At 42.4% G+C, this 23,858-nt stretch overlaps 2 protein-coding genes across 2 annotated transcripts in view; both read left to right on the top strand.

The window, feature by feature from the left end:
* The window catches only part of LOC307094730 (complement factor H-like), a gene marked incomplete at its 5' end in the record, with an annotated part of 42,890 nt that extends 34,315 nt beyond the window's left edge, over positions 1–8,575 (top strand). Inside the window, 6 exons of the mRNA XM_079763770.1 lie at positions 2,144–2,320; positions 4,600–4,782; positions 5,730–5,906; positions 7,166–7,339; positions 7,565–7,747; positions 8,262–8,575. Of these exons, the coding sequence (XP_079619896.1) occupies positions 2,144–2,320; positions 4,600–4,782; positions 5,730–5,906; positions 7,166–7,339; positions 7,565–7,747; positions 8,262–8,458 (1,091 nt within the window). The remainder of the gene's footprint in view (positions 1–2,143; positions 2,321–4,599; positions 4,783–5,729; positions 5,907–7,165; positions 7,340–7,564; positions 7,748–8,261) is intronic.
* A 1,010-nt stretch (positions 8,576–9,585) lies between these two features.
* LOC307094728 (complement factor H-like) overlaps positions 9,586–23,858 on the top strand; it is a gene marked incomplete at both ends in the record, with an annotated part of 58,950 nt that continues 44,677 nt past the window's right edge. Inside the window, 4 exons of the mRNA XM_079763768.1 lie at positions 9,586–9,643; positions 11,041–11,214; positions 13,581–14,993; positions 18,668–18,850. Coding sequence (XP_079619894.1) covers positions 9,586–9,643; positions 11,041–11,214; positions 13,581–14,993; positions 18,668–18,850 — 1,828 coding nt within the window. The remainder of the gene's footprint in view (positions 9,644–11,040; positions 11,215–13,580; positions 14,994–18,667; positions 18,851–23,858) is intronic.

The raw sequence follows: 23,858 nt of genomic DNA, 5'->3' as shown, positions 1-23,858 counted from the left end.
CAGTGAAACAAGGTACCTCTCATTACGTTTTTATTAAGGTGAAACATTACTTATGCTGTGTTTTGTTTGTTTTACTTGCTAGTTAAGCCCTGTGCCTTTCTAGAAATAAAACATGGACAACTATACTGGGAAGATAGATATAGATATAGACGATACTTCGCAGCACCAATAGGACGATGGTTTTACTATATCTGTGATGAAAACTATGTGAGTCCTTCACATTTCAAATGGGATCGCATGACTTGCACACGAGATGGATGGACCCCGAAAGTGCCCTGCCTCAGTGAGTGAACCTCTATGCCCTGTGCACGTGGTAATAGTTCAGAGTGGAGAGAGCAAACATGAGCACCGCTAAGCCTGGTGGGAAAAGTAGGTGGGAGGATGAGTCTCTGAGCAGAAAGACCGATACTGGGTTTCTCTTTTATCAAGGTTCTTCATTAGCAGCAGGAGAAAGCCTACCTAATAAAAGAGTAATATGCAAATTGACTGTACCTTCCCTACACCCACAAGCCACGCCCACCAGCCACGCCCACCAGGAAACCATCCTGCTGGAGGCTTTTCTGGCCTTGGGCACCAGCAGGGAGCCTACGACGGATGGCAGGCAACTGGGGGTTGGCTCCTGCGATCCGTTGCAGGGAGGCTGGGGTTTGGTCGAGCCCAAGGCCGGGAAAGCCTCCACCGGAAGCTTTTCTGGCCTTGGGCACCAGCGGGGAGCCTGGGACGGATGGCAGGCAACTGGGGGTCCGCTCCTGTGATCCGTCTAAGGGAGGCTGGGGTGCGGCCCAGCCTTAGGCCAGAAAAGCCTCTGCCGGAGGCTTTTCCAGCCTTGGGCACCAGCGGGGAGCCTGTGATAGATTGCAGGCAACTGGGGGTCGGCTCCTGCGAGGGCATCTGCTCCTGTGGTGGACTGCAGGGAGCTGGAGTCCCCTGCCCAATGGGTGGTGTCTGTGATCACAGGGAGCTGGAGATCTCCTGCCCAATGGGTGGTGTCTGTGATCACAGGGAGCTGGAGATCCCCTGCCCAATGGGTGGTGTCTGTGATCACAGGGAGCTGGAGGTCCCCTTCCCAGGCCTAAAGCTTTGGCCAGAGGCTTTAGGCCTGGGCAGGGCACAGCCGGTGATTGGTGTGAACTATAGAGAAAACACCTTTTCTGACTGCACATTGGCTAAGCTTCCTGTTTGCCACTGGTAATATTCTTAGTAACTTGGGTAATAAGAATCCAAAAAGGTGATCTAGGGTTTTTCCACCACAGTTCTGGAGAAAAAAACGAAGGTCCGCTGCTGGAGGGCTAAGAAATGTCATATCCTGCCCTAGGTGGTTTGACTCAGTGGATAGAGCCACGGCCTGCCCACAGCAGGGTCTGGGTTGATTCTGAACAAGGGCATGTGCCTAGGTTGCAGGCTCCTGCCTGGCCGGGGCCCAGATCAGGGCTCATGCAGGAGGCAACCAATCAAAGGCAACCAACCAAACATCTCACTTTGATGTTTCTCTCTATCTTTCCCTTTCTCTTCCACATTTTCTAAAAGTCAATAGAAATATATCCTTAGATGAGGATAAAAAAAAAGAAATGCATATCCTATGAAAGACACATCTTGAAAATGCCTAAAGAAAATTGTCATTTTTTCATGGTGAAGGAACTGGAGTCCATGTTGATGAAAACACCTTGGTGACTGCGGTGACTTGCAGTGGCTGCAGCAGCGTGGTGATGGGGCTGCTGCCTTCCCCTGACCAGCCCGGTTGCCTCCCACAAAGGGAGGCCAGACTGTGGCTTAGGCCCACTTCCCGTGGGGATCGGGCTTAAGCCATCAGTAGGACATCTCCTGAGGGATCCCAGTATGTGATAGGGGGCATGTTGGGCTGAGGGAACCCCCACCCTCAGTGCATGAATTTCGTGCACTGGGCCCCTAGTAGAAATAGATTCTACAAGCCTACCTATAGCATTTATACATATTTCAATCGTGGAAACTACAGATAAATACCATTTAATATGGATTTTAAAAACACTTGGTAGCAACTGTCGTGTTTCTTAAGTTATGTGCTACTTTTGGATGCTTATACATTCTAATTTAGATATTATAAAGATAGTTTTTAATTTCTTTTGACCCCACTTATGTGTTTTTATTATCATTTTATAATTCTCAGGAGAATGCATTTTCAATGATTTGGAAAATGGACATCGTCCACAATCTCCACAAAAATATTTGCAGGGCGCATCTGTAAATGTTACTTGCTATCCTGGCTACATGCTTCAAAACAAGCGGACCTCAATGACCTGTACGGAGAATGGCTGGCACCCTCCTCCCAGATGCATCCGTGTCGGTAAGGAAACTGGTCTAAGAGCCAGTCTGTTTGTGATTGTCTAACACTCACCTGGAATAACTGAAGCAAAAGGTTTCTATCAGCTCCTTATTTTGGCAATAGTCCTACTTGGTTTTATTTTTTCAAGGGTGTATGAGTGGAAACACCAATCTCTTTTTTTCCCTGTTTTCTTCTTTATTGAAAAACATTTTGAGAGTTCAGTATAATTAAATGTTTACACATTTCTATATTATTTGCTCACTCACTGGAGACCATTAAGTGAAAACCACATTAGACTCTTTCAAAAGTTCAATCTTAATATTGAGCTCCATTGCCCATGTTTCAGTGTCCAGATTAAAATTCATAGAAATGAAATGGGAACACAGTATGTCTGCTATGGTGTTGGGCCATGCATTTTCTGAATGACAGGAAAGGGAAGTTCTGGTCACCTTACCTGAACTTATCCACACTTATCCACACTATTATTCTATTACTAATGACTCATATTTCATCTTGAAGTAATGCCTGCTTTCTGGCATATATGTGGCACATGCTTTGGGGTAGAAAGGGTGTAAAAAAAGGCCAGATCTTGCTGGTTGCAGTTCCAGAGAATGTTTTGAACCTCCTCCTCCTCCTCCTCCTCCTCCTCCTCCTCCTCCTCCTCCTCCTTCTCTTTCTCCTCCTCCTTCTTTTCTCCCTCCTCTTCCCCCTTCCCCTTCCCCTTCCCCTTCCCCTTCCCCTTCCCCTTCCCCTTCCCCTTCCCCTTCCCCTTCCCCTTCCCCTTCCCCTTCCCCTTCCCCTTCCCCTTCCCCTTCCTCTTCTTCTTCTTCTTCTTCTTCTTCTTCTTCTTCTTCTTCTTCTTCTTCTTCTTCTTCTTCTTCTTCTTCTTCTTCTTCTTCTTCTTCTTCTTCTTCTTCTTCTTCTTCTTCTTCTTCTCCTTCTCCTTCTCCTTCTCCTTCTCCTTCTCCTCCTCCTCCTCCTTCTTCTTCTTCTTCTCCTTCTCCTTGATTTATTCAAGGCTTGTTTTCCAATGAATAAGGCTGGTTTGGGGAGCCATTTCTCAGATGAGCTTATTCAGGGCCTGGATGAAGAAGGCCTCTTTGGCCTCTGCACTAAGTGATTTGTGGTTAAAGACTTGTTTGCAATGTGACTGATGAATATGCATGTTTCCCAGTGCTGTGTGCGCCCTGGAGTCTTGGAATTTGTTGTTTCCTGGCAGGTCTTGCCTCTGGTAGTTGTGCTCTGCCGGTTCTCAGGAATTCTGCCCTGCATTCCAGTGGGATGTGTTCACCAAAAAATCTAGGGACCGCCGTGCAGATTTGTACAGCTTTCTCCCTCATCCAGGGGTCTTTGTCTCTGCTTATGGTCATTCAGCGTTAACTGGTGTCAACCTCTTTGGGAACACTGGCATTGGTTTCTCATATTCAGTAGGACTGACACATCTGCTTGGGTTTTCCCTTCCCGGGCTGTGATCTGGAAAATTCCCGCCTCCCAACAAAGCCCCGTTGAGAATGGAGATGCCATGGGTTGACCCTATGTCTTGGGAACCTTAGTTAGGCACTGGCCGTGTCCGTGTGCCTCACAAGGCCGTTTTCATAGATTTGGCTCCGTTTCCGCATTGTCTGTGTGGCTGGCACCCTCTTCATTGTTCTTTCCGTGTGTTTATCCATTTTAGTGCATATTTTCAATGAGCCACCTTTTGACTCTGTACATTTTATCTCGTGTTTGGCTTCTAGTTGATTCCTGCTCAGATGTTTCTGTTTTCCAGTTGGTTTTTCCTTTATCAGCACGAAAGGGGTGTAACTGAAAATGGGAATCGCATATGTTTAACGCGGACAGCTTGCTATTTTGACATGAGCACACGTAGTGACATGAGCACCAGATGGAGCTGCGTAGCACATCCATCACCTCACATAGGTACCATTGCTTCCCATGGCTGAGAACACTCAGGCTCCACCCTCTTAGCAATATTGAAACCCCATCAGTATAGGAAAGGGCCTGTTGTTTGTCTCGCGATTTATTAAAAATCGCGAGACAAACCGATTTTTAATAATTTCTTACAAGACATCCTGAGCGTTTGAAATCTGGCTTAGTCCCCCCACATGTATGCAACATCTAGATTCAACATTGCTGGAAACTCATAACCTACTTTCTCCCACACAATGCTTTGGATGATTAGGAATTTTCCAGGTTTTCACTGACAAATGCCCTTATTTCTCAGGTTGTAATGTTGCGTGAGTCCCTTGGAAACTGTTTCCTGACCGTATGCTTACCTTTTCCTTACGCTCTCTTCCTTTTAGAAACATGTGTAAAGTCAAAGGTAACAATTGAGAATGGATTTATTGCTGACTCTGAGTCTATTTATCTTTTAAATCAAAAAGTAAAATATGAGTGCAGACAAGATTATGTAACAGAAGATGGTCACACATCCGGGTATATTACATGTCTCCAGAATGGATGGTCAGCTCAACCCAGATGCATTAGTAAGTCATTCATGACTGTCATGTACATTATTTTATTGAATAAATGTTTACTTTAACTGATTTCTTTTTTGTGGGGTGGTGGAAGCTGGTGTAGTTCTACTCAAAAAAGCTAAATAAGAAATTTGTGAGAAAATATTTGTAATTTCCTTTTGTCTTTTACAATGAATTTCTAGTAGGGTAGACATAAGTCCATCATTCAGTTCAAGGTTTATGCACCGTAAAACATCCTGCAATTTGCAAACTGCCCAGGGAGCCTGTGTGTATTCCGCTGTAACCTCATCCGTTTGGAGCTGAGGTCCTGCCCTGTTGTACCTGTTTTCAGGTGATCAGACTTCCCTTTCAGAGTCTTTGTTCCTAGATCTAAAAGTTAGGTTTTTCAGTGAAATGTGGGCTCATAGAACACAGGTTTAGAGCAATATCACTTGTGTGATAATATAATTCCCAGGCAGGGCACATGCCAGATTGCAGGATCAAGTCTCCAGTAGGGGGCATGCTGGAGGTAGCCAATCAGTGATTCTCTCTCATCATTGATGTTTCTATAATCAACTCCTCTCCCTTCCTCTCTGAAATCAATAACAACACAGTTATTTTAAGATGTTTGATTTAATTATGGGAAACAGATTTAGACAGAAACAAAACATGTCAAATGCACATAGTGTCTGTGGCCTGTGTGGACAAGTAAGAATTTGGATGTAAGAAGTTTGGTCTCCATCATGACCTGTATGCCCATCTCCTCAGGCTTTCAATACCACCATCCCCACGTTGCCCTTTTAGTAAATGTAAAATTATTCAATGTGATTGAGTAAAGATGGCTAACATTTTCAAGCTATAAGAAAACCATTGTACAGTAGGTTGGTTTGGTGTGTATCTATTATTCTAGAGTATAATTGTTGCCTGATATGTACTTTATAAGATTTACTGAAAAGTCTATGTTCTTGCTTTTTCAGAAACCATTTGTCCTAGCCCACCCAGCTATGGCAATGCCATCCTTATAGGCCAGCCGAAGAGCTCATACAAGTCAGGAGAACAAGTGATTTATATATGTCCGGACTATTACCACATGGATGGATCCCATTTTGTAGAGTGTAGGGGCGGCATATGGCTAGGAACACCCACATGCAAAGGTATTTTGATGAATGGCTTCTAGCTTCATTAAAAATTAGACATAGGGTTCTGGTGTAGGCCAGATGGAGGAAGGTTTATGCCTCACACAGAGGAATGGATGTGTATCAATGGTGGGCATTGGGGCCCCAGAGCCCTCAGAGTGTGACCCCTGACACAGCCATGTCAGCATCTCAGGGAATTGGCAGAAAGTCAAATGCAAACTCACAGGCTCACTCAGACTCAGCCTCAGAAGCTCAGGGATTCTGACCCCGACACCGATGTGGCAATTCCCAGCGGGTTCTACCCCCACTGTTGTTGGGAACCGTAGCTTCAGTTTCTTATTACTTCACATCCACCTGAATCTCCCCGATGAGCTGCACAGTGCTCACTGCAGTGCCCTTAGGCACTCAAGTTATTGGAGTATTTTTAGGGAACTGTAAATATATTGCACTCTTCTTTGTCCTCAGTTTCTGTGTGGATATTTTAAGTGATCATCTTCCTTAGCCATGCGATATTCCTCAAAGCGTGGCAATACTTGACTGATTCTCTAAGAACCTGGCTACTGTGCTCATTTTCTAAGGGCCTAAAATCACAATTCAAAAACATGATGTTTGCGAACCACATATGGCTGCCAAATAACATGTTTGTTATGTGTTTCTTGGGTTTACAAATTCACTTGGATTATATATAATCTATGTTTATCTTACTAAACTTAAAGAAAAATGTTCAGAAAAACCATCATTTTCTTACTTTGAAAAAAGTTTTAAAATTTTTATTGAATTTATTGGGGTGCCACTGGCTAATAAATGGTGCTGGTATAATTACATAGACACAACCAAAGAAATGATTTTGGACTACCTTCTTATACCGTACACAAGATAAAACTCAAAATGAATTAAAGTTGTAAACGTAAGATTAAAAACCATAAAAATCCTAGAAGATAAATGTTGGGCCATAAAATCTTAGACATTTCTCATAGCAATATTTTTTTTCTGATATATCTCCTCAGGCAAGCAAAACAAAAGAAAAAAATAAACAAATAGGACTACATCAAACAAAAACATTTTGTACAGTGTAATCATCATTTTCATAGGCCTAAAAATTTCTATTAATCTTTTAAGGAAGATGGGAAAAAATTTTAAGATATAAAAGTTTAACTCCTACCAAAATATTGCTTTATTTTCTTTTTTCAATCTTGCATGTAAATTTGTGAAGATTTTCAGTCTCAATTGCGTCTAGTGATCGCTGCATTAGAGATCCATTTTTTCTCTTTATTCAGATCTCTCCTGTGGCAGCCCTCCCCCAGTGCAAAATGCCTTTATATCAGAGGAGAAGCCTAGCTATCGACATGGGGACACAGCACGTTATGAATGCACGAACTCTTTAGGCCTCTTTGGGAACGCAGTGGTGACATGCCTAAGTGGGAAGTGGACAGACCCACCGGAGTGCAAGGGTAGGGTGCCTCATTCTCCCCTCCCAGTCTCTGTGCAGCTTCTGTAAGCACTTGGTTACTATGCTCCTGTCCAGCTGGCACTCAGTTGGTTACTCAGGTTTGTTGTTCTATCCTTACTTATAAATGGGTTTGGGGCCGGGAGGAGGTGAGTGTGGCTCCCTCCTACTCCGTAGCTCCCTTAAAGTCCACTGCTCACTCAATAAATCAAACCATACCCTCTCTTAGAGTCCACAGGAAAATGTGGGCCCCCTCCCGTTATTGACAATGGAGACATTACCACGTATCCATCACCACTCTACGCTTCCGGGTCTTCAGTGGAGTATCAGTGCCAGGCCTACTATGAACTTGAGGGAAACAGGAGAATAACGTGCCGTGATGGAGAGTGGTCTGAACCACCCAAATGCTTGGGTAAGTCCTTTCATATCCTCCTGGGCCCTGGGAAAGCCGTGTAATGAATGCCATGTCTGCTGCTTACAACAGAACCTGCATGGACTGTCACCTCTTCTGCTGACCACCAAATAGTCATGGCTGAGGGTATACAGTCTGAAAAATTCTTGAGCAACAACAGCAAGAAACAATCATTTTTCTTCATTGTAATTTATGTTGCCTATCATCACTTATGCCCCCTCCACCCTCTCCACCTCCACCACCCCCTTCAAGGATCCTTTAATGAAAGCTCTTCATAGCGTAGTTGACATTGTGAACGTTGATTATAGCATACAGTGATCACACATTCCACAGAGTACCCCATTTTTACATCATTGATAGTTTACAATGAGTTATAGCAACATGGTAGATTTTCAGTGAAGTGGTTTGGAAAGGGTTTGAGAATAAATTCCTGGATTCTACATGAGAGTGTAAAATTCTATGGAAAATATTTGTATACTACCTAAAGTTTTATGTTCCTTTTCTTAACCTTCAGATGCATGTGTAATATCAGAAGAAGCCATGGGACAACATCACATAGCGTTGAAAAGGTCACATGAGAAAATACTTTATTCTAGAACAAACGAGTACATTGAATTTAGGTGTCGACCTGGCTATCGTGAAGTGTCACCAGCATCTGCATTCCGAGCACAATGTCGAGAAGGGAAAATGGAGTATCCCACTTGTGCGTAAAATGAGAGCTATGTGGCAGTTTTTACATTAAAATACCCGACTTAATTAATATTTTAATATTAATCTAATTCTCCTGAATTTATTTCTCTAGTTGGGTATAACTCCCTTTTATTCATTCATTAGAATTTGAGTTAAATGCCAGGTGGGAGATGTCATTGTAATCTGAGACCAACGCGCCACTTCTCATAAGCATCTCATTAAAATGTGACAAACCAACATGCTATGTGTTCTGTCCATGAAACGTCTCTGGCCAGAAATTAGATGCCATCTCTCCCCCTCTGCTTCCCCCCACCACCCTCCTAACTTTCTCAGCTTTCTCCAGAACTGTGGGGACATTCTGAGACTCTTATTTCAGAGGAAAGGATAAAAAATGCTTGTCTCCATCTTCAAATGCAAGTCCTGGTCAAGGGCATGTACCTGGGCTGCAGGTTCGATCCCTGTCCCATTCTGGGCGTGTACAGGACACAAGCAACTGATGTGTCTTTCTCATATCAATGTTTCTCTCTGTCTTTATCTCCATCTATCTCTAAAAACAAATAAAACATGAAAAACAAGTTGAATACCAAGAATGTACTGAAATCCTTGGACTTGGTGGTGTGGTCTGTTGTGAGTTTACCCCCCTCACCCCCCCAAACAAAAAGAATATCAGTGCTGCCCTGCAGACAGGACCGTACAGTATGTGGACACACTGGCTGGTGTCCATAGACCCCTGAGGACTGCAGTCGGGTGAGAGCAACGAGAGGACAAGAGACAGTCACAGGGACATGCAGTCTGAGCTATTCCCACGTGAGCCTCCTGGTTGAGAAAGAACCTCCCCCATTCTCAAGAAGGGTTTAAAGACTGGAGTTCTGTATCACTTTTGGAACCAGCCCATTACTGTCCCTAAGGAAAGCTGTAAGTACCTGTCAGGGAAGTAACCCAGGAGATGATTGTGAAATCATTCTTGCAGATTTACAGATATTGCAAAAGTCTTTGAACTTTGATATCTACTGAGTGATCATGGTCAACTAGCTTCCCGGTACTGTCACTTAAATTCAGAGCCACACTTGGTAAGGGCTCCTGAAGCAGATTTAACCCCAAACACCAACGCTGGACCATCTGTGCTAACACACCCGGGCAGGCCCACCATGCTGTTCCTAGTCAACGTCATCCTCACCCTGTGGGTCTCCTGGGCTCGTGGACAAGGTGAGTTGAAATTGATGGGAAGATTTAGCTCCTTCTTAAGTAGAACTGGACCTTTTTCATTTGTTTTTACTTTTTAAAAAATCCTCACCGAGGGTTTATTTTCCAATGATCTTTAGGGAAAGAGTGCAAGGGAGGGAGAAGGGGGAGAGAGACACATACACACATCGATGTGAGAGACACATGGACTGGTTGCCTCTCACAAAAGGCCCAACCAGGGTCCAGGATGGAAACTGCCACCGAGACATGTGCCCTTGACCAGGAGTGGAACCCACCGGCTAGGAATGTTTGAGGGTAATTTACCAAAACTTTGGTCTCTGCATTCATTAAGGGACAATCTCTCACAATAAGTCATTTGCAGGAATGATGAAAAGTACCAAGACCGGCTAAATAAAAACCACCTTTGGCCCAATTCATCCATCCCTGTGCAAACTGGATGTTTCTACTGATTCACAACATCGAGTGCCAATATGGAATTATTATTCGTCTTCCAAATCTTAATGATGGCTTCTAACAGTAGGAAAAATGTGGCCTCACATGTTTGTACAATCTCAGCTGTTACTATTTTGGACAGAGGCACCTGCCCTGGCAATGTTTTAACAGCACCGTTTGCTTTAATGGAGATGATGAGAGTAGGGAATTACAATTTGTCAAGGGATTTATGCCCACTGCTTGAAAGCAACCACCAGAAGTTCTTCTATTCTTAACTAATTTAACAAAATTCTCCCAATAGTATTTGGTTGCTCTCTTAGGGAAACATTTGTTTTTATATGTTTCTCATAGCTTTTGACTTCATACATTGGTGTTAAGTGTGTCTATACTGTGAAGTGAAAACTAAGATATGTAGACTGGAGTACAATGGGAATATGAAAATATGATAGATATAGCCGATTAAAGTGAGAGAAAAACGAAAGTATATATTTATTGATTTCAGAGAGGAAGGGAGAGGGTGCGAGAGTTAGAAACATCAATGATGAGAGAGAATAATTGATAGGCTCCCTCCTTCACCCTCCCCACACTGGGATCAAGCTCCCAACCTGGATTTGTGCCCTCAGTGGCAATCAAACCCTGACCTCCTGGTTCAGAGGTCATGCTCAACGCCTAAGCCACACCGGCCAAGCAAAAATAAACATATTTAAGACTCATTTGAGGTTCCTGTGGATTAACATCACACACTGCATACGGCTGACATATTTTACTTAGCGCTGCGTCTAGGTGGTCACAGATGTTTTCTGTTAGTTATAATATAATCTTTGGTAATATACATGTAAGGACAGGGTGCTCATTTGAATGCCCTTTTGCTCTTTGGAAAGAAGAAGGAAAAGTCATTCACTCATTCTCGTGTCCTTGATGATTTTCATGTGATTTCTGCATAATTCACATGTCCCTTTACTTTTCAGAATCAGCCTGTGACCCTCCAAGAATTGCAAACAGTCACTTCGTTGCTGACAGGAGCAAATATGAACTGGAACAAGCAATCACATACTCCTGTAAAAGTGGCTTTTACCCTTCTTCCCGGGGAAATACAGCAAAATGTACTGCCATAGGCTGGGATCCTCCTCCAAGATGTGGCTGTAATTTCCCTCCATATCTTGACCCGCTTCTTAATTCTGCAATTACTTCTCTTAAACTTTAAAATAAGGGTGATCTGCCTGGATGGTGTTGCTCAATGGCTGAGTATTGACCTATGAACCAGGAGGTCACCATTCAATTCCTCATCAGGGCACATGCCTGGGTTGTGAGCTGATCCCCAGTGTGGGGTGTGCAGGAGGCAGCCAATCAATGATTCTCTCTGTCCATTGATGTTTCTCTCTCTCTCCCTCTCCCTTCCTCTCTGAAGTCAATAAAAAATAAAGAAAAAATAAAGGGGACCTCAGAAGTCCAAATCTTGGCCTCACTGAGAAGGTAAAGCAGAGGCTTCATGGCAGTCTTTGATTTCCAAAGTCTCCAATTCTACTTAAGACCAAAACCACATTTTTCTTAATAAAAACTTTTAATTTTTTGCTATTCAATGTTAAATATGTGTATGTGTACCTAGGAATAGACATTGATTGGCCAGATTATTATGATCTCTGAATGCCTAATAATCTGGACACTCAGTGTCTATCCTATACAATAAAAGGCTAATATGCAAATTGTCCCCTTGACCAGGAGTTCAACCAGCAGACAGGCCGGCCAACCGCCCGTGTCCCTTCCCCCTGCCAAGGTTGGCCGGACACAACCCATGCACGAATTCATGCACCAGGCCTCTAATATATATATATTACACACACACACACACACACACATACACACACACACACACACTCACACACACACACTGAGGGGCCAGATTATTATGCGTTCAGAGATCATCATAATGTGGCCACTCAGTGTATATTTCTCTCACTAATACTCTAATATGTGAATTAAAACACTGGGTAAGAGCACTACCAGTCAACACCGTACATTAGGTATTGATGTCTGGGTAACAAACACCCTGAACATACTGCCTCATACAACAGCCCCCCGTGTGTCAGCGTTGGCGGGGTCAGCATTTGGGCGCCGCTTCGCTGGCCGGTTCTGGATCGCTCCCTGCTGCTCCTTGGGATGCTGCCCAGTTTGTGGGGGAGAGGGCTGGGCTGGGCAGGGCTGCAGCATGTGCTGCCAAGAGGCCGACTCCCAGGGCCTCAGAACAACTCTCCCTGTGTGTCAGCCTCGGCCGGGTCAGCATTTGGGAGCTGCTTCGTTGCCCAGTTCTGAGTCACTCCCTGCTGCTGCGGCCTGGGGAGCTGCCTGTCAGGGTCCCCGAAGGAGGAATGCATGTGGCCAACGTGGGGAGGGATTCTCCATTTATTAGTCATCGGGATAGCAGATGGGCTGAACCCAAATTGATGCCAGCACCCAGGGACAGGGAGGCGGAGATTGTAAAGGACTCTAGGCAGGCTTTTCCTGGATGGGGAATTCTCTGGGCAGGTTGGATTCTGGGAAAGTCCAGAGGGGAGGGAGAGTGGTCTTAGCAAGTGGAATGTGATGTAAGGGAAAGGGAATGTCCATTTGTGGGAGCCAGATATAAGTTGACCCGGTCCTTACACCTGTAGGGGCTAGCAAGGCTGGCACCCTACCCGCACAGATTTCCCAGGCCTGTTTGGATGGCAACTGATCAGTATAACGAGAGCAGCCCCTGCCTACAGAGCTTTCCCAGGGTTTGTTTATATGACTGCTATCAGTAGGATAAGAGCTACTTTCATGGCTTACCAAGAAATATGTATCCAACTAGTGAGATTTATTGTCACAAGAGACCTGTCCTTGAACTTATCCCTCCAGTAGTGATTTTAGAGAAACAAAGAATGTTTTCCTTGTGATTGATTCCCTGCTTAGTGTCTTATATATAAAAAACACTGTATTACTAATAAAAGCCGCCACAGCTTCTTGAGAGCTCGTGGACCTCCTGAATCCCGCTGTCCTGTCTTTCTTTCTCTTCTCAAATCCCACCTCCCTACCTCAGCCCGGTTCAATCGTCAGGCTGGACCTGACAAATTGGCGCCCGACCAGGGACCTGAGGACTTGGGAAGCAGAGGGTGAGGATATCCTCCAGATAAAGAGTGCACTCGATAAGGTAAGGGAGGAGCATTTTTTTGATAGTCGGGAATAAAGCATGGGACAGTTAGAATCTAGAGAAAATGCACTTTATGGGCAAATGTTAAAGTCTATGCTCAACAGTAAAGGAACTAAAGTTAATGACAAGCAAGTAAAAAATTTTTTTAAAATTCATTCAGGATGCGTTTTCCTTATGGAATTTGATACGGGATTGTTTAGGTCCCAGGCATGAACATAATCAACCATCTCTTAAGCCAGGAAAGAAAGAGAAGCAGTGTACTGGCACAAAAAAAGGGGTCTAAAAAAGACAGCATATTAAAAGGGAATAATGTAAACTTTGAAGACAAATTAAATCCTCAAGATGAGGAGGATCTTGAGGAAGCTGCTGCCCTGTATCGTAATAATGATACAGGTGTTGTTCAGGCAAAAGAGGAGGGAGAATATTTTTCTGCTGGAACTGAAGAGGGCAGTGATATGGAGGATGTGTTAGAACCCTTTTCAGAAACATTAAAGCGTCTTGGCAAGAAAAAGAGAAGCCGAGGGGGCAGTCCCCGCCGCTCTCCGCTGCCCTGTGCAGCACCAGTTCCACTCTCCCCTCTCCAGATGGCTTTGCAGGAGGCACAAAAGGCTGGTGAGGATTTGGGCATTCACGCCTTCCCCGTTATGGAACGGGTGAACCCTAACACGGGACAGGGTGAGCGTACTTACGACCCGCTTCCTTTTAAAATCCTGAAGGAGTTAAAAACAGCCTGTGCTCAGTATGGGCCTACTTCTCCTTATACTTTAACTATCTTGGAAACTATAGCCTCAGAGGCTCTCCCACCTAATGATTGGAGAGCTATTGCCAAAGCCTGTTTATCAGAAGGGGATTATCTCTTGTGGAAATCAGAATATGATGAAAAGGCTAAGGAACAAGCTGCTCGTAATCTAGCTGCACAAGTTAATATTTCTTATGAAATGCTAACAGGAGAAGGAGACTATGCTGATACCCATAATCAAATTCAATACCCCCTGGAAGCTTATGGGCAAATTAATGGAGCTGGGATCAGAGCCTGGAAAAAGCTTCCCACCTCTGGTCAGAAAACAGAGGAGCTCTCAAAGATTATTCAAGGGCCAGATGAAAAGTATCAGGATTTTGTCTCTCGGCTACTACAGGCTGTTGGCCGAGTAGTGGTGGATAGAGAAGCTGGCATGTTAATAGTTAAACAGCTGGCATATGAAAATGCCAACACTGCCTGTCAAGCTGCATTGCGGCCCTATCAAAGAAAGGGGACTCTCTCAGATTATATCCGCATTTGTGCAGATATTGGTCCCTCGTATATACAAGGAGTCGCTATTGCGGCCGCATTAAAGGGAACCACCATTGAAGGAATTCTTCAGCAACAGTTCAGCACAAGGAAAAGTCAAACACACAAGTGTTTCACTTGTGGGGGAACAGGACACATGGCCAAACAGTGTCCCTCTAATAAAGGGGTTAATAAAGGAAATGGCAGAGGTCCCAGACAACCTGGACTGTGCCCTAAATGTAAAAGAGGAAAACATTCGGCAAATGAGTGTAGATCTAAGGCAGATATCCAGGGAAATCCATTGCCTCAGCAACAGTCGGGAAACTCCCGAAGGGGGCCAGCCCAGCCCCGACAAATAATAGGGGCATTATCTGTTTACCCTCCTGTCCCTGTGCCGCCTCAAGGCCAGCTGGCTGCGCAGCATCCAGCCTGCCCCGGGGAGCAAAACGGATACAGGAGTTATTCTGAGCAACCCCTGGAAGTGCCAGGTTGGACCTTGGATCCATGGGGCGATATGTATTAACTCCAGAATTGGGACCACAAGCCATCCCTACAGGGGTATATAGACCTACTCCTAAAGGGATGTTTGGCATTTTAATAGGTAGAAGCAGTTTAACTATAAAAGGATTACACCAGGAGTGGCAGGAGAGGGCAGGGCTATCTGCTCTCCCGCAATAAGATTACTTGCAATAAGATTACTTAAAGTTACATTTGAGAATTATAAAAGAACTTGCAGGGAAATGCAAATCTTGGCTAAAAAGTTAACTTTTAAAGCCTTCAAGAATATAAGTAAATTTGTCTCTGTTATAGAATTTATCGAAAGTAAATACTTTAACATAACTATAATTAACTCTAGAATCTCAAAGAAATTGTTACAATATAGATAAATAATGTATTAATTATAAAGATCTAAGTAGCCCAGCTAACTGGCTACACCCTTTGTTAATAGAGGAAGGGGTAGATGCCCTTCCCCCAGCAGAGCTACTGGCAAATAAAAAGTAAAATTTAAATTTACCTCATGAGAAAAATCTAGAGGACAGAATTAAAGCTATTAATTGATTATGTCTTATATTTCTCTTAGAAATATAAAAGTGTCATCAATCTAAGAACTACTAAAAATATTTGATTTACAAGCTCTGAAAGTTCAAAGTACAGATTAAATTAGGAGAAATTATAAATATAGTAATTATATTACCTAATATATAAAAATGTATTTTTGAGAAAATGAAATGTTATGTTTTCTCTAATAATTAGGAATTCAAAATATATTAGTTATTGGTCTGATTTTAAAAAGAGGATTAATTCTATAATCCAGTTTAAATATAATTGATATTCTTTAAGATAATTTAGGTATATAATTTTTAAAGCATATATATATTTAATCTTTCCAAGTTATTTCAAGACTGAGAGTGATTTTTGAACATTTCATTGGGCCCCGAAATGTTCAAAAATATGTTCTCTCTTAAAAGAAAAATTTTTTAATTAAACCAATTGATACTTGAAGTCACATGGAAAGCTTTATCAAATAAAAATTAATATATTTTACTTATACATATATATTAAATGTTATAAAGGTTTTTGCCTGTAAGAAGGACAAAAACAATATATTTCTTATATATAGCCATACTTTTAAATCAGACCAATAAAGTATCAGACCTATAAGTTTTACTAAGTAAATTTTTTCTTTACTTTTTAATTAAAGATACCTACTTAAGTTACTTTATAAATTAGCCTTTTAAGATATAATCAAGGTCTCATATAAATTAAGTTACATAAGAAACCAATGTTTAAATAATTAAATCTAAATAAAATCTAGGAACAGATTGAAAGCCACCATTTACTACCTAACTTCATATAGCCGCCTACATTAAGGTAGAGGCGGGGCAACATTTACAGAACTTGGGGGTCAACAGAGTGGGGCACAGAACCTCACCCCCCCACCACCATTACTGGGGCCTGAACTCTAGCTTCTTCTGAGGGAGGTCTCCTGCCCCATGGCTGCTTCGTGCTTCCCACGCCCAGCCCAGATTGGGACCCAGGTAACAGACAGAGACTTGGCCTAGCTCAGATCGGGACCCAGATAACAGAGACATGGCTAACAGCAGCTGTCCTATATCTAAATCCAGCCACAGAATAGGCAGTGGCCCACAAGAACAAAGGTAATATAGTCCAGAAATAAATATAGTGAAGACTCCTTACCATACTAGCAGTCAGCAGCTGTACATTACTACAAGTTATCCAGGACTAAGGACAAGCAAGGTTGGTATACGTACTTCCAGATCTTATGTACACACCCTTCTACATAAAAGTCAAAATATTTACTGTTTTGTATTCTACCGGGAACCCTGGCTTACGGGCTTACTTTATTTCTAACACAGGGAATAGTATTAATTACCACATTAAAAGAAATATTATACCTCAGGCATTAACCGTTTTTTCAGATAGATCCAGTTCTAGAAAGGCTAGATCTACTACAGCAGGGAACCAAAGGTCCTTTAAACCCTTTATATTTCAGTAGAAATACAAGCTCTTATTTATGCCTTAACAGATTTTACTACGAAGCCCATCAACCTATAGTAATAGTACTTATATAGTAAGTATAGCAAAAATTATTAAAACAGCTACTATAGGGCACACTAATTCAAAGGAATTTTTCATTCAATTTGCAGTCTTTAAAATATTATTTGAGAACGACAATTTCCATATTTTATTAGAAGCAATGTTCTCAGTATGTTATCCACCTTCCTGTACCAACTTTAGAGGTAAATCCCCAAAAACTTAAACCTAATCAAATCTAGCAAAATAAATATCACTCAATTGTAGAAAGAACCAATCATACTCTTAAAATCATTTACTAAAAAACAAAAAAGGGGGAGACAGATGTTATGTGTCACCTCAAGAGAAGCTCAGTCATGCTTTTTAAACTTAAAAAATTTTTTGAACTATGATACAGAGGATCGTACAGCAGGTAAAAGGCATCAGGCCTCCTGTACAATAGCCTCCATTGAGTCAGCTAGGTGGAAGGAAGCATAAACCAGAAAAGAGTTTTATTAGATTCAGTAATAATGTGGGGAAGAGGTTGTGTTTTATATCTTTCCAGAAGGAGCAATGCAGCCAATTCGGGTGCCAGAGAGTTACGTGTATCACCACAATGGACTCAGACAAGCTCCTGTGTCCCTTCACTCAAAAGGACTAAGTACTACCCTAATAACAGCAAAGCAGAGGAAGAAGAAAAACTGAAAGCTATGCAAGGGACTGAGGTGTAACATAGAATCATCTGAAGAAGTTAACAACTGAAGTACAGCAGATTTCAGAAAAGCAAGAAGTTGAAGCTACTTCTTCAACCATGTTCCTGCTCATGCTAGCATCTATTAGCTGCCAGTATCTGCAAAGTCTTACGCAGCCAAGTCCAAGGACACCAGCAGCAAAAGAGACTTTCTTTCATTTAGTAGCTAAAAATATTAATATGTCCATAGTTTTGATTTCTCTCTTATTGTTTTATTATTAAATAGCCATAGTTTTGCTCTTAACATTCAAGTTTTGAAAATGATAACATGTATGTAATTTAATTTTACATTAGCATTGTTTAAATATTAGAGCTTTGTTATTAATATTTAAATTTTACTTTTATTATTAGTAGCCTAAAAGACAGAGAAGGGGGATCTGTGGGGAGCGGGATGTAAGATGACACGGTCCTTGCACCTGTAGGGGCTAGTAAGGCTAGCACCCTACCCACACAGATTTTCCAGGCCTGTTTGGATGGCAACTAATCAGTATAACCAGAGCAGCCCCTGCCTACAAAGCTTTCCCAGGGTTTGTTTATATGACTGCAATCAGTAGGATAAGAGCTACTTTTGTGGCTTACCAAGAAATATGTATTCCAGTTAGTGAGATTTATTGTAACAAGAAACCTGTCCTTCAACTTATCCCTCCAGTAGTGATTTTAGAGAAACAAAGAATGTTTTCCTTTTGATTGATTCCCTGCTTAGTGTCTTATGTATAAAAAGCACTGTATTACTAAAAAAAAGCCGCCGCAGCTTCTCGAGAGCTCGTGGACCTCCCGAATCCCGCTGTCCTGTCTTTCTTTCTTTGCTCAAATCCCACCTCCCTACCTCAGCCCGGTTCAACCCGTCAGGCTGGACCTGACAATATCCTCTCTTAGATTCCACAGGAAAATGTGGGCCCCCTCCCGTTATTGACAATGGAGACATTACCACGTATCCATTAGCTGTCTATACTCCTGGGTCTTCAGTGGAGTATCAGTGCCAGGCCTACTATGAACTTGAGGGAAACAGGAGAATAACATGCCATGATGGAGAGTGGTCTGAACCACCCAAATGCTTGGGTAAGTCCTTTAATATCCTCGTGGGCCCTGGGAAAGCCGTGTAATGAATGCCATGTCTGCTGCTTACAACAGAACCTGCATGGACTGTCACCTCTTCTGCTGACCACCACATAGTCATGGCTGAGGGTATACAGTCTGAAAAATTCTTGAGCAACAACAGCAAGAAACTATCATTTTTCTTCATTGTAATGTATTTTCCCCGTCATCACTTATGCCCCCTCCACCCTCTCCACCTCCACCACCCCTGCAAGGATCCTTTAATGAAAGCCCTTCATAGCGTAGTTCACATTGTGAACGTTGATTATAGCATACAGTGATCACACATTCCACAGAGTACCCCATTTTTACATCATTGATAGTTTACAATGAGTTATAGCAACATGATGGATTTTCAATGAAGTGGTTTGCAAAAGGGTTTGAGAATAAATTCCTGGATCTGTGTAGAAGATTTCACATGAGAGTGTAAAATTCTGTGGAAAGTATTTGTATACTACCTAAAATTTTATTTTCCTTTTTTTTTAACCTTCATAACCATGTGTAATATTAGAAGAAGCCATGGAACAACATAAAATAAGGTTGAATTGGTCACATGAGAAAATACTTTATTCTAGAACAAACGAGTACATTGAATTTAGGTGTCAACGTGGCTATGGTAAAGTGTCACCAGCATCTGCATTCCGAGCGCAATGTGGAGAAGGGAAAGTGGAGTAACCCACTTGTGCATAAAATGAGAGCTATGCGGCAGCTTTCACATTAAAATATGCGCCTTCATTCAGAATGTTTTAATATTAGTCTAATTCTTCCCAATTTATTTCTCTAGTAGGGTGTAATTCCCTTTTATTCATTCATTAGAATTTGAGTTAAATGCCAGGTGGGAGATGTCATTGTAATCTGAGACCAACGCACCACTTCTCATAAGCATCTCATTCAAATGTGACAAACAAACATGCCATGTGTTCTGTCCATGAAATGTCTCTGGCCAGAAATTAGATGCCATGTCTTCCCCCTCTGCTTTCCTGCCCCCAAACCCCCTCCCATCTTTCTCAGCTTTCTCCATGACTGACATCTACATATCCATCTAGCACACACAATCATTCAAACAGGTCATAAAGAGGTACTAGATTGTAATCAGAGGCCTAGCTATTGTAACACAGATTTGAAAACTGATAAAATATCGAGTATAATCACGTGTCTGTAAGGGACAATAGAGTTCCCCAGATGTGAATGAAGAAGCCCTGTGGCCCCAAATATGTGGCCAGTTTCACTGACAGCTCCTTCTGCCTCAAAGCTTGCCAGTCTTCTGGAATTGCCTGCTCTTCCCCACTATATTTCAAAGGACATAAAAGCAACATGTTAGCCTCCTTCTCAACTTGATCTTCTCCCAAAATTGTCAACACAACTATATCATCGCTTACACTTGTACCAAGGCAATAATTCTTCACTAACATGAGATTAGACTACTTGTCAATAGAGCAATAAATAGCAATGGAGGTAACCGTGTGGCTTTCTGCCTGTTCAATCGGATGTTTAACCAAACAAAACACACGAGCTTAGAATGTACTGAGGGAAATCGTACAGTAAAGTCATGTGTTAAAATTGTCCTTGTGGTTCAGTGGTCAGAGTGTTGGTCCAAAGACCAAAGGGTCTTCGGTTCAAGTTCTGATCAAGGGCATGTATCTGGGTTGCATGTTTCATCCCTGTGCCAGTTGGGGAGTGTGCAGGCTGTGTCTCTCTTCCATCGATTCTCTCTTTCACCCCTCTCCTCTCTCTCTCTCTCTGTCTCTCTCTCTCTCTCATTGCTTTTAAAAAGAAACAAAACATGAAAAAAAATTGAAAGCTAACAATGTGCTGAAATTCTTGGACTTTGTGGTGTTGTCTATTGTGAGTTTACAAAAAGAAAAATCAGTGCTGTCCTACTGACAGGAGCGTACAGTACGCTGTGTCCACAGACCCCTAAGGACTGCCCTCTGATGAGAGACAGTCACAGGGACATGCAGTCAGAACTATTCCCATAAGAACATCCTGGTTGAGAAAGAACCTCACCCAACTCAAGAAGTGGTTAAAGATTAGAATGTTTTTTTATCAGTTTTGGATCCAGTTTTCAACTTCTCTAAGGAAAAGGGCACAAATACCCATCACGGAAATAACTCAAAAATGATTGTGAAATTATTCATGCAAATTTACAGATATTGTAAAACTCTTTGAACTTCGATATCTACCGAGTGACCCCAGTCAACTAGCTTCCTGGTACTGTCACTTAAATTCAGAGCCACACTTGGTAACGGCTCATGAAGCAGAGTTAAAACCACACACAGCAGCACTGGACGATCTGTGCTACCACACCCGGGCAGGCCCACCATGCTGTTCCTAGTCCAGGTCATCCTCACCCTGTGGGTCTCCGGGGCTCGTGGACAAGGTGAGTTGACACTGACGGGAATATTTAGCTCCTTCTTAATTAGGACTTTGCCCTTTTTCATTTGTTTTTACTTTTTTAAAAATCCTCACCAAGGGTGCGTTTTCCAATGATCTTTTGGGAAAGAGTGCAAGGGAGGGAGAAGGGGGAGAGAGAGAGAGATTGATGTGGGAGACACATGGACTGGTTTCCTCTCACACAAGCCCCAACCAGGGCCTGGGATAGAAACTGCCACTGAGACATGTGCCCTTGACCAGGAGTTGATCCCAACAGCTAGGGTATTTGAGGGTCATTTACCACAACTTTGGTCTCTGCATTCATTAAGGGACAATCTCTCACAATGAGTCATTTGCAGGAATGATGAAAAGTACCAAGATCGGCTAAATAAAAACCAATTTTGGCCCAATTCATTCATCCCTGTGCAAACTGGATGTTTCTACTGATTCACAACATGGAGTGCCAATATGGAACTATTATTCGTCTTCCAAATCTTAATGATGGCTTCTAACAGTAGAAAAAATGTGGCCTCACATGTTTGTACAATCTCAGCTGTTACTATTTTGGATAGAGGCACCTGCCCTGGCAATGTTTTAACAGCACTGTTTGCTTTAATGGAGATGATGAGAGTAGGGAATTACAATTTGTCAAGGGATTTATGCCCACTGCTTGAAAGCAGCCACCAGAAGTTCTTCTATTCTTAACTAATTTAACAAAATTTTCCCAATAGTATTCTGTTGGACTTAGGGAAACATGTGTTTTTATATGTGTCTCACAGCTTTTGACTTCATACATTTGTGTTGAGTGTGTCTATACTGTGAAGTGAAAACTAAGATATGTAGACTGGAGTACAATGGGAATATGAAAATATGATAGATATAGCATATTAAAGTGAGAGAAAAACGAATGTATATATTTATTGATTTCAGAGAGGAAGGGAGAGGGTGAGAGAGTTAGAAACATCAATGATGAGAGAGAATCATTGATAGGCTCCCTCCTTCACCCTCCCCACACTGGGATCAAGCTCCCAACCTGGATTTGTGCCCTCAGCGGCAATCAAACCCTGACCTCCTGGTTCAGAGGTCATGCTCAACCTGAGCCACACCGGCCAGGCAAAAATAAACATATTTAAGGCTCATTTGAGGTTCCTGTGGATTAACATCACACACTGCATATGGCTGACATATTTTAGCGCTGCACTAAGTGGTCACATATGTTTTGTATTAGTTATAATATAATCTTTGGTAATATACATGTAAGGACAGGGTGTTCCTTTGAATGCCCTTTTGCTCTTTGGAAAAAAGAAAGAAAAGACATTCACTGATTCTCGTGTCCTTAATGATCTTCATGTGATTTCATATATATTTCACAAGTCCCTTTACTTTTCAGAATCAGAATGTGACCCTCCAAGAATTGCAAACAGTCACTTCGTTGCTGACGGGAGCAAATACAGACTGGGAGACTCAATCACTTACTCCTGTAGAGATGGCTTTTACCCTTCCTCCCAGGGAAATATGACAAAATGTACTGCCATAGGCTGGGATCCTCCTCCAAAATGTGGCTGTAAGTTCCCTCCATATCTTGACCTGCTTCTTTTTTATATATATATATATATATATATATATATATATATATATATATATATATATATTTTATTGATTTTCCACAGAGAGTAAGGGAGAGGGATAGAGAGCTAGAAACATATATGAGAGAGAACATCGATGAGAGAGAAACATCGACCAGCTGTCTCCTGCACACCCCCCACCGGGGATGTGCCTGCAACCAATGTACATGCCCTTGACCAGAATCGAACCTGGGAACTTTCAGTCTGCAGACCGACGCTCTATCCACTGAGCCAAACCGGTTTCGGCTTGACCTGCTTCTTAATTCTGCAATTACTTCTCTTAAACTTAAAAATAAGGGGAATCTGCCTGGACGGTGTGGCTCAGTGGTTGAGTATTGACCTATGAACCAAGAGTCACATTCATAAGTCCAAATCTTGGCCTCTCTGAGAAGGTAAAGCAGAGGCTTCAAGGCCGTCTGTGTTTTCCAAACTTCCCAATTCTAATTAAGTTCAAAACCACATTTTTGTAAATAAAAACTTAAAATTTTTTGCTATTCAGTGTTAAATATGTGTATGTGTACCTAGGAATAGACATTGATTGGCCAGATTATTATGATCTCTGAACGTATAATAATCTGGCCACTCAGTGTGTAACCTATATAATAAAAGGCTAATATGCAAATTGTCCCCTTGACCAGGAGTTCGACCAGCAGGCAGGCCGTCCAACCGCGTATGTCCCCTCCCCCTGGTCAGGTTGGCCGGACCCCACCCATGCACGAATTCATGCACCAGGCCTCTAATACACAAACACTAACACTGAGTGGCCAGATTATTATGTGTTCAGAGATCATAATAATGTGGCCACTCAGAGTATATTTCTCTCACTAATACTCTAATATGTAAATTAGAACACTGGGTAAGAGCACTACCAGTCAACACCGAGTACATTAGATATTGATGTCTGTGTAACAAACGCCCTGAACATACTGCCTCATACAACAGCCCCCTGTATGTCAGCGTTGGCGGGGTCAGCA

The sequence above is a fragment of the Cnephaeus nilssonii genome (assembly GCF_951640355.1).
Source record: "Cnephaeus nilssonii genome assembly, chromosome: 23".
NCBI lineage: Eukaryota > Metazoa > Chordata > Mammalia > Chiroptera > Vespertilionidae > Cnephaeus > Cnephaeus nilssonii.
Note: the sequence above shows the minus strand (reverse complement) of the source record. Positions and strands in the feature narration are given on the sequence as shown.